The following is a 12,180-nucleotide window of genomic DNA, read 5'->3' on the forward strand; positions in this document are numbered from 1 at the left end:
CACGCCGTTCTCCTGCCTCAGCCTCCTGAGTAGCTGGGACTACAGGCGCCCGCCGCCACACCCCACTAATTTTTTTTTTTTTTTGTATATTTAGTAGAGACGGGGTTTCACCGTGTTAGCCAGGATGGTCTCGATCTCCTGACCTCGTGATCCGCCCACCTCGGCCTCCCAAATTGCTGGGACTACAGGTGTGCGTCACCGTGCCCGGCCAAAGGATTTTAAGTAGGATAGTGATACACAGTCCGACTCCTGTATCTGCAGATGCAAAGAACTACAGATGGAAAATATTTGGGAAAAAAGACAATACAATAATAAAAAACAATACAGTTTAACAATTATTTACATTGTATTAGGTATTAAAAGTAATCTAGAGATGATTTAAAGTGCATGAGATGATGTGCATAGATTATTTGCATTTAAATCATCACAATAATAATTTTATGCGTTTTTTTTGAGACCAAGTCTTCCTCTGTCACCAGGCTGGAGTGCAGTGGCATGATCTCAGCTCACTGCAAACTCCGCCTCCCAGGTTCAAAGGATTCTTTTGCCTCAGCCTCCCGAGTAGCTGGGACTACAGGTGTGCGCCACCACGCCCAGCTAAGTTTTGTATTTTTAGTAGAGACGGGGTTTCACCATGTTGGGCAAGATGGTCTGGATCTCTTGACCTCGTGATCCACCCACCTTGGCCTCACAAAGTGCTGGGATTACAGGCATGAGCCACCGCGCCCAGACTATATGCATTTTATATAAGGGACTTGAGTATCTCTGAATTTTGGTATCTAAGAAGGGGTCTGGGAACCAGTCCCCTGGAGACAGCAAGGGAGTACTGTATGTCACATGGATGCCCTGACAGCAGTGTGGGATGAATTGTAGAGAGCAAAGACTGGAGGAGGAAGGAAGTGGAAAGGAACACAAGACAAAAACAGAAAAAAAAAAACTAGTTCTCACTGGGGAAAGAAGGCAACATAATTCATCAAGTATGAAAAGTAAGGCACGAAGGCTTTTTCACTTAATCTTCATAATAAACACATATTGCTGTTCTCTCTCTCTCTTTTTTTTTTTTTTTGAAACAAAGTCTTGCTCTCGTCCCCCAGGCTGGAGTGCAATGGTGCAATCTCAGCTCACTGCAACCTCTGCCTCCTGGGTTCAAGCGATTCTGCCTCAGCCTCCTGAGTAGCTGGGACTACAGGCGCCCGCCACCATACCCGGCTAATTTTTGTATTTTTAGTAGAGACAGGGTTTTACCATGTTGGCCAGGCTGGTCCCAAACTCCTGATCTCAGGTGATCCACCCGCCTTGGCCTCCCAAAGTTCTGGGATTACAGGCGTGAGCCACCGGGCCCGGCCAAATATTGCTATTCTCTTATGTATGAGACTCTAAGAACAGAGTCTCATACAAGTCTCAAGGTCACAACAGGTACTGAGTAGCCAACTCAGGATTTAAAGCTGATTTTGTTGTTACAGGAACAGCAAAAAATAAATAAATAATGTACTCTTGTTGTTGTGTACATTCAGAATTTTTATTTTAAAACAAAGAATCAAACTAACAATAATGGAAAATCCATATGGAAATATTCACAGTCTTCTCAGTGAGAAATAGGAAAACAACTTCCCTGCCTTACTGCCAACCTGTTTGAGGAGCCAGAAGTTAACGTGAAGTTGGAAGGTCACCTTTCCAGCTAAACCCCACTCCATAGCTATGTGCATTTTTATTCAAAGTCTCCATGACCAGAGGGAACAGTGAGAACTGAGAACGAAAATACTGTCATTGGCAAGGGTTTGGCTAAAGGGTCTGAGATGTGTAAGCACCAAGAAGGGAAGAGAGATTGAGCAACATATGAAAAGGGGGCTGTAGGAACAAACACAGAGAAAATAAGTCAACAATAATGTACTTCCACCCAGAGCAAAGTGACAGTGCACATACATTCATCCTCTCAAGTGTGGGCTACACTGCACATTGACTCATACTGTCTAAACGTGGTTTATTGGAAAGATTCAAGTCCCCTGAGGGCACTCGGCATAGGACTACAGTGACATGGTAACAGACATACGCAAGCGTGCCGAGAGCCTAAAGCAACAACACACTTTAGATAATAATCGATCAGAAAAAAATCCTCTCCCAGAGCTGAGTTTACAAATTCCAAGTTTGCTATAAACATTCTTTGGGGAATTCCTTTAAAGGTATGAGTTTAAATAAAACAGAAAATCAACATTTAAAATCTCCTAAAGAACAAAGTGGAGAAATAATGGATCTCTACCAAGAACCAATTATTTTAGGTTTCTCATTTGGATGGCTCTCCCACAAGATAGGTGGCGGGATTACTTCAAAAGTAATGAGACTACTACAAGAAGAAGGAGTTATTTCGTCCAGTGAGGGGAACAGGCTTTCTAGAAATCACTTTCCCTTCCCTCGACTCCATCCAAAATTAGAACCCATCAACTGCCATTAACTACAATGCCCATATTAGTTAATAATCCTAGATTTCAAGTACTACTACATGTAAACTATTATCTTAAAGATAAAGTTCCAAAGGAAATGAGTAGCTTTATTAAATAGGCATACGACTTTTCTGAGAAATCAAAGAGTTTCCATCTGAAGGACAGAAATTGTTAAGAGTAACGTACAGACCTCAGGCACCACATCATTTGCCCTCCAAAACTGAACAACATTTCTCCCTGAATTCTTATTGCACCTTAACCTCTCCAGCATCAAATCTTCTACTCTATAACCTCTCTTTAAACACCTCCCTCTAATCTCAATTTCCTTCTGTTTCTATTATTTGGCAAAATTACACTTAAAAAATAAATATTTATGTAATTAAACCAGAGGATAAGATAAATAAAACTCAAGTTAATTTGCCGGGTAGAGCTGTCCCCCTCTGCCTTCCACACTCATATGTATCTGCTTCCTGATAAGTCTGAGGTTGGGGGAACTGCACCTTACTTTTCCTCTCCTATATCCCCTAGTGCGGCAATATCAGAACCCAAGGGAGGAAAAGCTGGCAAAGTTGTCATATGCCAAGCGGCCAACCCCTCCTGAAATGAAGGTAGTTCACTTGGTCTCTTCTAAGCAGAAGAGAATGTCCAGGAAATAAAATATTTAAAAAGCCATTGAAGATCCAACAAACCCCAGCCTTGGGGTGCTCATGGAGTGCGTGCGATGAGAAAGGAATCAAGTAGCAGCATTCAGAAGCAGTCCTGGGTTCATCCTGGTGAGGTCTCTCCCTTGCTCAGGGAGAGGTGGCTTTCCCATGCTGGGAGGGAGGTGGAAGGAGGCATGACTTAGACATTGGTGGTGGTCTCCTTAGCAGGCTCCATGCTGTTCATCTCCATGACACCGTCTTTCCCAGATCTATCTGCACCGTGTGCCTGCCCTTCAAAGGCCCGTGTGATATCCTCAAAAGTCCTGCCACGGGTCTCAGGGACTTTGAAGAAGGTAAAGGCCAAGAAGGTAATGAGGAAGCCGGTGAAGATAATAAAAACGTAGGCTCCTAAATAGTACTAGTGAAAGGACAGAAAAAAGGAAGGTTAATATAAAAATCTGGTCATTGACAAACTCAATTTCCTTCACATTCATATTTCCAATAGGCTTCAAGCTATAACCCTTCCATATTTAATGAAAACAGGTTTCTTCAGAGATTCACTTAAGATTCTATTGCTAACTTATTATATTTCTCTATATTTTTCTTTTTGTCATTCTTTTTCATTAAAGTTAGATGCTTCCAAATGTCTACTGAGTATTTTTGGACTTTTGAGTATTATTATTATTATTTGGAGACGGAGTCTCGCTCTGTCACCCAGGCTGGAGTGCAATGGCAGGATCACGGCTCACTGCAACCTCCTCCTCTTGGGTTCAAGCGATTCTCATGCCTCAGCCTCCTGAGTAGCTGGGACTATAGGCGCCCACCACCACGCCTGGCTAATTTTTGTATTTTTAGCAGAGATGGGGTTTCACCATATTGGTCAGGCTGGTCTCAAACTCCTGACCTTGTGATCCGCCCGCCTTGGCCTCCCAAAGTGCTGGGATTACAGGTGTGAGCCGCTGCACCCGGCCTTGAGTATTATTTTTAAAATCTGTGTTGCTGAGCTGGGTGTGGTGGCTCATGCCTGTAATCCCAGCACTTTTAGAGGCTGAGGTGGGTGGATCACTTGAGGCCAGGAGTTTGAGACCAGCCTGGCCAACATGGCAAAATCCCATCTCTACTAAAAATATTAAAAAAAAAAAAAATTGCTGGGAGTGGTGGCACGTGCCTGTAATCCCAGCTACTCAGGAGGCTGAGGCAAGAGAACCACTTGATCCCAGGAGGCGGAGGTTGCAGTGAGCCGAGAGCCACCGCATTCCGCCGTGGGCAACAGAGTGAGACTCCGTCTCAAATAATAAAAAATGAATGATTCCCAGTTTTGGCATCCCATTTCAATCTTTTCTGCCATCATTTTTTTCTATGTATTATTGAAAATCTGGTTTATAGCCCTTGATGTCTAATCTTTCATAGCATCAGTAATTACAGTAGTCCCCAGTTATCCAGTTTTTTTTTTTTTTTTTTTTTTTTTTTGAGACAGAGTTTCGCTCTTGTTGCCCAGGCTGGAGTGCAATGGCATGAGCTCTGCTCACCGCATCCTCCGCCTCCCAGGTTCAAGCAATTCTCCTGCCTAAGCCTCCTGAGTAGCTGGGATTACAGGCATGCACCACCAAACCTGGCAAATTTTGTATTTTTAATAGAGATGGGGATTTTCCATGTTGGTCAGGCTGGTCTCGCACTCCCATCCTCAGGTGATCCTCTCGCCTTGGTGTCCCAAAGTGCTGAGATTCCAGGTGTGAGCCACCGTGCCTAGCCAGTTTTGTTTTTGTTTTTGTTTTTGAGATGGAGTTTCGCTCTTGTTGCCCAGGCTTGAGTGCAATGGTGCAACCTCGGCTCACTGCAACCTCTACCTCCCATGTTCAAGCAATTCTCCTGCCTCAGCCTCCCAAGTATCTGAGATTACAGGCGCCTGCCACCACACCCAGCTAATTTCTTGAATTTTTAGTAGAGACGGGGTGTCTCGATATTGGCCAGGCTGGTCTCGAACTCCTGACCTCGTGATCCTCCCACCTCAGCCTCCCAAAGTGCTGGGATTACAGGCGTGAGCCACCTCACCCATCCTCTATTTTCTTCTTCACAATTTTATGGACAAAAGATATTTTCTTAAACTGGGCACAGTGGTGCATGCCTGTAATCCCAGCACTTTGGGAGGCTGAGGTGGGAGGATCACTGGAACCCAGGAGTTTGAGACCAGCCTGGCCAACATAGCAAGCCCCTGTCTCTATTCGTAAATTTTTTTGTTTTGTTTTTGAGATGGAGTCTAGCTCTGTCACCCAGGCTGGAGTGTCATGGCAAGATCTTGGCTCACCACGAACTCCACCTCCTGGGTACAAGCGATTCTCCTGCCTCAGCCTCCCGAGTAGCTAGGACTACAGGTTTGTGCCACCACGCCTGGCTAATTTTTGTATTTTTAGTAGAGATGGTGTTTCACCATGATGGTCAGGCTGATCTCGAACTCTTGACCTCAAGTGATCCGCCCGCCTCCACCTCCCAAAGTCCTGGGATTACCGGCTTTGAGCCACTGCTCCTGGGCACAATTTAAAACTTATGAATTGTTTATTTCTGGAATTTTCCATTTAATATTTTTAGACTGCAGGTAACTGAAACTGCAGATGAGGAGGGACTGCTGTATTATTATTATTATAATATATATTTTTTGAGATGGAGTTTCTGTCTTGTTGCCCAGGCTGGAGTGCAATGGCTTGATCTCGGCTCACCGCAACCTCCGCCTCCCAGGCTCAAGTGATTCTCCTGCCTCAGCCTCCCGAGTAGCTTGGATTACAGGCATGCGCCACCATGCCCGGCTAATTTTGTATTTTTAGTAGAGACGAGATTTCTCCATATTGGTCAGGGTGGTCTCTACCTCCCAACCTCAGGTTATCTGCCCACCTCAACCGCCCAAAGTACTGGGATTACAGGAGTAAGCCACCTCGCCCAGCCTGACTACTGTATTATTAAGGCGTATCTTCAATATATCAGCCTACGTAGGCTGGTTTTAAGATAAGGTGAGTTGGCCGGGCACGGTGGCTCACGCCTGTAATCCCAGCACTTTGGGAGGCCAAGGCGGGCAGATCACCAGGTCAAGAGATCGTGACCATCCTGGCCAACATGGGGAAACCCTATCTCTACTAAACATACAAAAATTAGCTGGGCGCGGTGGCGGGTGCCTGTAGTCCCAGCTACTCGGGAGACTGAGGCAGGGGAATCGCTTGTCAGTGAGCTGAGATCGGGCAACTGCACACCAGGGCGAGACTCAGTCTCAAAAAAAAAAAAATATATATATATATATATAGATAGATAGATACATACATACATATATACATACATACATACATACATAGATAAGGTGAGTTTACTTACAGCAGCAGAGGGGAAGAGCAATCCGACTAGGAAGTTGGAGGTCCAGTTGGAGCAGCCGGCCACTGCCATCGCAGCTGGGCGGGGGCCCTGACTGAAGAGTTCGGCCACAATAAACCAGGGAATGGGGCCTGGTCCAATTTCAAAAAAGGCCACAAAGACCAAGATAGCCCCAATACAGACAAAGCTCATCCCATTATAGTGATCCTGTAAGAGGAGGGAACACAGAAGATTAAATTTAAAGACAGTGTAACCCAAGATCTAGGTTCCCAGAGGCAACTAATGGGAAGCTCCTCCTGTCCTGATGTACAATACAAAGAGTGGCTGTGGAGTGGCTGTGGAATCAAAAGGCTTGGATTTATTTTTATTTTTATTTTTTGAGACAGGGTCTTATTCTATTGCCCAAGCTAGAGTGCAGTGGTGCTAAAACAGCTCACTGCATCATCGATCTCCTGGGCTTAAGCAATCCTCCCACCTCAGCCTCTCAGATCGCTGGGACTTGAGGCATGTGCCACCACACCTGGCTAATTAAAAAAATTTTTGTTGTTGTTTTTTTGGCTGGGCACTGTGTATCACGCCTATAGTCCCAGCACTTTGGGAGGGTGAAGTGAGTGGATTATTTGAGGTCAGGAGTTGGAGACCAGCCTGGACAACATGGTGAAACTAAAAAAACACAAAAATTAGCTAAAAAACACAAAAATTAGCTGGGTGTGGTGGCGCATGCCTGTAATCCCAGCTACCAGGGAGGCTGAGGCAGGAGAATCAATGAAGCCTGGGAGGCAGAGATTGCAGTGAGCCGAGATGGCAACATTGCACTCCAGCCTGGGTGACAGAGCAAGACCCTGTCTCAAAAAACAAAAAACAAAAACAAAAAAATACTTTTTTTTTTTAGAGACAGTTTCTTGCCATGTTGCCTAGGCTGGTCTTGAACTTCTGGGCTCAAGCAATCCTCTCACCTTGGCCTCCCGAAGTGTTGAGATGACAGGAATGAAGCACTGCGCCCAGCCCGGCTTGGATTTTTGAATCCCATCTATGTGATCTCATATATGTCACTTTGTACTGAGACCCCGTCATCATCCATAAAATGTGATTACCTTGATATTATTTTAAGAATTAAATTAGGCAGGGCACAGTGGCTCATGCCTGTAATCCCAGCACTTTGGGAGGCTGAGGCAGGTGGATCACCTGAGGTCGGGAGTTCGAGACTAGTCTGACCAACATGGAGAAACCCTGTCTCTACTAAAAATAAAAAATTAGCTGGGCGTGGCGGCACATGCCTGTAATCACAGCTACTCGGGAGGCTGATGCAGGAGAATCACTTGAACCCAGGAGGTAGAGGTTGTGGTGAGCCAAGATTGCACCACTGCACTCCAGCCCGGGCAACAAGAGCAAAACTCCGTCTCAAACAAACAAAAAAAGAATTAAATTAGATAATTTATTTTATAAACCATAATAATGTTCTATAAATGTAAGGATTCTAACAGTTTACCTCCAGTTCTCTGATGACCCATGTTTCTTAAACTCTGGGCATCCTGCTTCTCTCCTCTGACTTTACTGACAAACTGCAACGTTAACAACCCACCCCTTGTGTCACAGAAGTCAACTGTAACCTCTCTTCCTTTCCCCCTCCCTCGCTTTTCTTCACTCAAAGAGCACTCACCTTTAATAACAAAGAAACAGTCATGAGCGTGGAACAAAAAGCCATCCCTCCAAGGCCTATCATATGCAAAGTCCTTCTTCCTGCCTTTTCCACCAGAAATAGCTGGAAGAAGAATATGACATGAAACTTCAGTTTTCCTTTCCATGAAAACAGCGTCTGAGTTACTTGAAATCTGCCTTACCAACAGCAGGACACTTGTTATGGATACACCTCCTGTGATTTATCATTTTATATACATACATATTGTGTTCCATTCACAGGTCCTGGCTCAAAATCCCCATAGCCCTTGGTAGAGTCTTTTGGTATAATGTTGGGATGCTTTAGGCCTCAGGAGCAGGCCTCAGAAAATAGAATTCTTCTCTGACTTTCTCCTGTCCTCCCACTTGGCAGGACGCTAATCTGACTGTGGGTCATAAAACCCTCATTTCAGAGAGGGTCCTGCCCCACACCCTAGAGGAAGAAATGCTACAGAGAGGCCAACAAATACTCTAAGCAGACAGGCCCAGCTGGGTTCAGATCATTCCCTTTTTATCCAATCACATTTCAGAACAGTTGTCCATGCTTCAATCACGGAGAACCAATGAAGTCTGCATAAAAGGTCCAAAAGGCAGGGTGTGGGGAGCTTCCAGATATCTGAACCCGTGGAAGCTGACAGGAAGGTCAGCAACAAATCATCTATGTGCTAGGAGTGCACCCCAACCCCACAGAGACAGAAGCGCCCATGCTCAGGATCCCTCCAGACCTCGCCCCGTGAATCTCTCTTCAACTGGTTATTTCTGTGCTTTCAAATATCCTTTAAATCAAACTAGGAAACAATTTTCCTGAGTTCTGTGAGCCACTGTAGCAAATTAATCAAACCCAAAGAGGGTGTCGTGGGAATCCTGATCTACAGCTGGTGGGTCAGAAGCACAGGTAAAACAACCTGGAGCTTGTGATTGGCATCAGGAGTGGGGGGCAGTCTTGGGAACTGGGCCACCAACCTGTGAGATCTGATGCTATCTCCAGGTAGACAGTGTCATAATTAAATTACAGGACACCTAGATGGTGTCCACTACAGAACTGATTGCTTACTTGATGGGGACAAATCCTTATATATTTTGGGGGTCACAGAAATCTTCTGTTATTATTGTTGTTTTAGTGTAAAAACAGAGGAATAACAGTTTGAAAGTTTTTCCAAACACCTCTCCTCCAATTCCAAGTTCAAAGCATACTGTATAGTCCCTCCTGTACTTCCTCTTTTCCCATCCATCCCATATTTGCTTGAAGAGTGAAGACTACACTCAGCATTGAATGTATCTCTTTTTTCCAAAGGAAAATTAAACAACAGTCCGGGCACGCTGGCTCACACCTGTAATCCCAGCACTTTGGGAGGCCTAGGCAGGCGGATCACCAGAGGTCAGGAGTTCAAGACCAGCCTGGCCAACATGGCGAAACCCTGTCTCTACTAAAATTACAAAAATGAGTTGGGCGTGGTGGTGCACGCATGTATCTGAGCTACTTGGGGAGGCTGAGGCAGGAGAATCACTTGAACCCAGGAGCCCGAGGTTGCAGTGAGCCGAGATTGCACCACTGCACTCCAGCCTGGGCAACAGAGCAAGACTCTGTCTCAAAAAATTTAAAAAAATAAAAATAACAAAAAAGGTGTAACTAAATAGTGGTGGAGCCATGCAATCCATCTTTGAACATCTGTAGCAAGGATTCTTTTCTCCCCCTAAAATTACCAAACCATCCAACTTACAGAAACTACAGTGAAGACAGTATTAACCACACCCGCGCCGATGGTGGCATAGATGGGATCTTGAACACCTGCATCCTTGAAGATTCCTGTTGAGTAATAGAACACCTAGGAGAAAAGAAAACATGCAACTTTGATACAATTCTGCACACCAGTTACACAGAACCCTCAAAAAATACTTAAGGCTGAGCGTGGTTGCGCAGGCCTGTAATCCCAGCACTTTGGGAGGCCAAGGCAAGCAGATTGCCTGAGGTTAGGAGTTCGAGACCAGCCTGGCCAATATGGTGAAACCCTGTTTCTACTAAAAATACAAAAATTACCCAGGCGTGGTGGCGCACACCTGTAGTCCCGGCTACTTGGGAGGCCAGACAGAACAAGACTCTGCCACCACAAAATAAAATTTAAAAAACACTTAAAAGTCCCAGGAGGTAAGAAGTCCTTTTACTACGATTTTTGTTCAATCCTAATATCCCTTCTGCAAATGAATTATCTTCTGAATCTTATCTCCTTTCTCTTTTTCTTTTTTGACGGAGTCTCAATCTGTCACCCAGGCTGGAGTGCAGTGGCAAGATTACAGGCTCCTGCCACCACGCCCAGCTAATTTTTGTATTTCTTTTTTTTTTTTTTTGGAGACAGAGTCTCTCTCTGTTGCCCAGGCTGGAATGCAGTGGTGTGATCTCGGCTCACTGCAACCTCTACCTCCTGGGTTCAAGCGATTCTCCTGCCTCAGCCTCCCAAGTAGCTCGGATTACAGGCATGTGCCACCAGGCCTGGCTAATTTTTTGTATTTTTAGTAGAGGCAGGGTTTCACCATGTTAGCCAGGATGTTCTTGATCTCCTGACCTCGTGATCCGCCCGCCTTGGCCTCCCAAAGTGCTGGGATTACAGGCGTGAGCCACTGCGCCCAGCCAATTTTTGTATTTTTTTAGTAGAGACAGGGTTTTGCCATGTTGGCCAGGTTGGTCTTGAACTCCTGACCTTGTGATCCGCCCACCTCAGCCTCCCAAAGCGCTAGGATTACAGGCGTGAGCCACTGCACCTCACCCTCCTTTCTCTTTTTAAATGTTCTCAATTTTAGCTACTAATTTCAATTGTTGCTTCTAACTATGCTTATTCCCACTGTTCCATTTCCTCTTGCTTCACCAACTTATATGAAGGTGTAGGCCGGGTGCAGTAGCTCACGCCTGTAATCCCAGCACTTTGGGAGGCCGAGGCAGGCAGATCACGAGGTCAGGAGATCGAGACCATCCTGGCTAACGTCGTGAAACCCTGTCTCTACTAAAAATACAAAAAAAAATTAGCCAGGTGTGGTGGTGGGCGCCTGTAGTCCCAGCTACTGGGGAGGCTGAGGCAGGAGAATGGCGTGAACCCAGGAGACGGAGCTTGCAGTGAGCCGAGATGGCACCACTGCACTCCAGCCTGGGTGACAGAGCAAGACTCCGTCTCAAAAAAAAAAAACAAAAATAAACAAAAGAAGGTGTAATTCCTACTAACTAAAAAAAAAACAAAAATAAACAAAAGAAGGTGTAATTTTATAAGTTGAGACAGCAACTCACTGTGTGTGGTCCTAAACTCTTGGTTTCCAAGTGATCCTCCTGCCTCTCAGCCTCCCAAGTTGCTGGGATTATAGGAATGTGCCATCAGGCCCAGCTAAATGCTTTTTTAATTGACTCTTCCCCAAACCCTCAAGACACTGAAAGGCACATCGATGTCTCAATTTGATAGTGAACTAATTGAATAACCTTATCCTGCTCATTGAATAAGCAGAGGTTGGGCTGTATTTCCTAGGCCTAGGCCCTTTTGAAGTGTTTTATGAAATAATACTAGCTACTATTGTAATTTAATATATATTAAATAAATTACTATGTTTGTTATTTACTAGGCACTGCGCTAAAATGTAAGGTTGCTGGCCGAGCACAGTGGTTCATTCCTGTAATCCCAGCACTTTGGGAGCCCGAGGCTGGTGGATAACCTGAGGTCAGGAGTTCGAGACCAGCCTAGCCAACATGGTGAAACCCTGTCTGTAATAAAAATTAAAAAATTAGCTGGGTGTGGTGGTGGGTACCTATAATCCCACCTGCTTGGGAGGCTGAGGCAGGAGAACCACTTGAGCCTGGCAGGTGGAGGTTGCAGTGAACTGAGATTGTGCCACTGCACTCTAGCCTGGGCAACAGAGCAAGACTCCGTATCAAAAAAAAAAAAAAGAAAAAAAAAAAGTAAGGTTGCTACAACTACCATAGCTATGAGAAATTGGCCATGTGCAGTGGCTCACGCCTCTAACCCCAGCACTTTGGGAGGCCAAGGCGGGCAGATCACCTTAGGTTGGGAGTTCAAGACCACCCTGACAAC

The 12,180-nt window shown here is 45.2% G+C and overlaps 1 protein-coding gene across 5 annotated transcripts in view; it reads right to left on the reverse strand.

Moving 5' to 3' along the window:
- Positions 1 to 1,498: 1,498 nt before the first annotated feature.
- SLC2A14 (solute carrier family 2 member 14) overlaps positions 1,499 to 12,180 on the reverse strand; it is a 63,272-nt gene continuing 52,590 nt past the window's right edge. For 3 of the 5 annotated variants that reach the window (XM_054444273.1, XM_054444272.1, XM_054444274.1), the window contains exons 8-11: positions 9,835 to 9,939; positions 8,097 to 8,198; positions 6,440 to 6,643; positions 1,508 to 3,500 (exon numbers count right to left, since the gene is read on the reverse strand). In XM_054444273.1, the coding sequence (XP_054300248.1) occupies positions 3,282 to 3,500; positions 6,440 to 6,643; positions 8,097 to 8,198; positions 9,835 to 9,939 (630 nt within the window). In that variant the 3' untranslated portion in view covers positions 1,508 to 3,281. Of the gene's footprint in view, positions 3,501 to 6,439; positions 6,644 to 8,096; positions 8,199 to 9,834; positions 9,940 to 12,180 lie in introns of all 5 variants that reach the window. The other 2 variants (XM_054444271.2, XM_054444270.1) reach the window with 1 other exon arrangement.

Source organism: Pongo pygmaeus, chromosome 10 (genome assembly GCF_028885625.2).
Source record: "Pongo pygmaeus isolate AG05252 chromosome 10, NHGRI_mPonPyg2-v2.0_pri, whole genome shotgun sequence".
Lineage (NCBI taxonomy): Eukaryota > Metazoa > Chordata > Mammalia > Primates > Hominidae > Pongo > Pongo pygmaeus.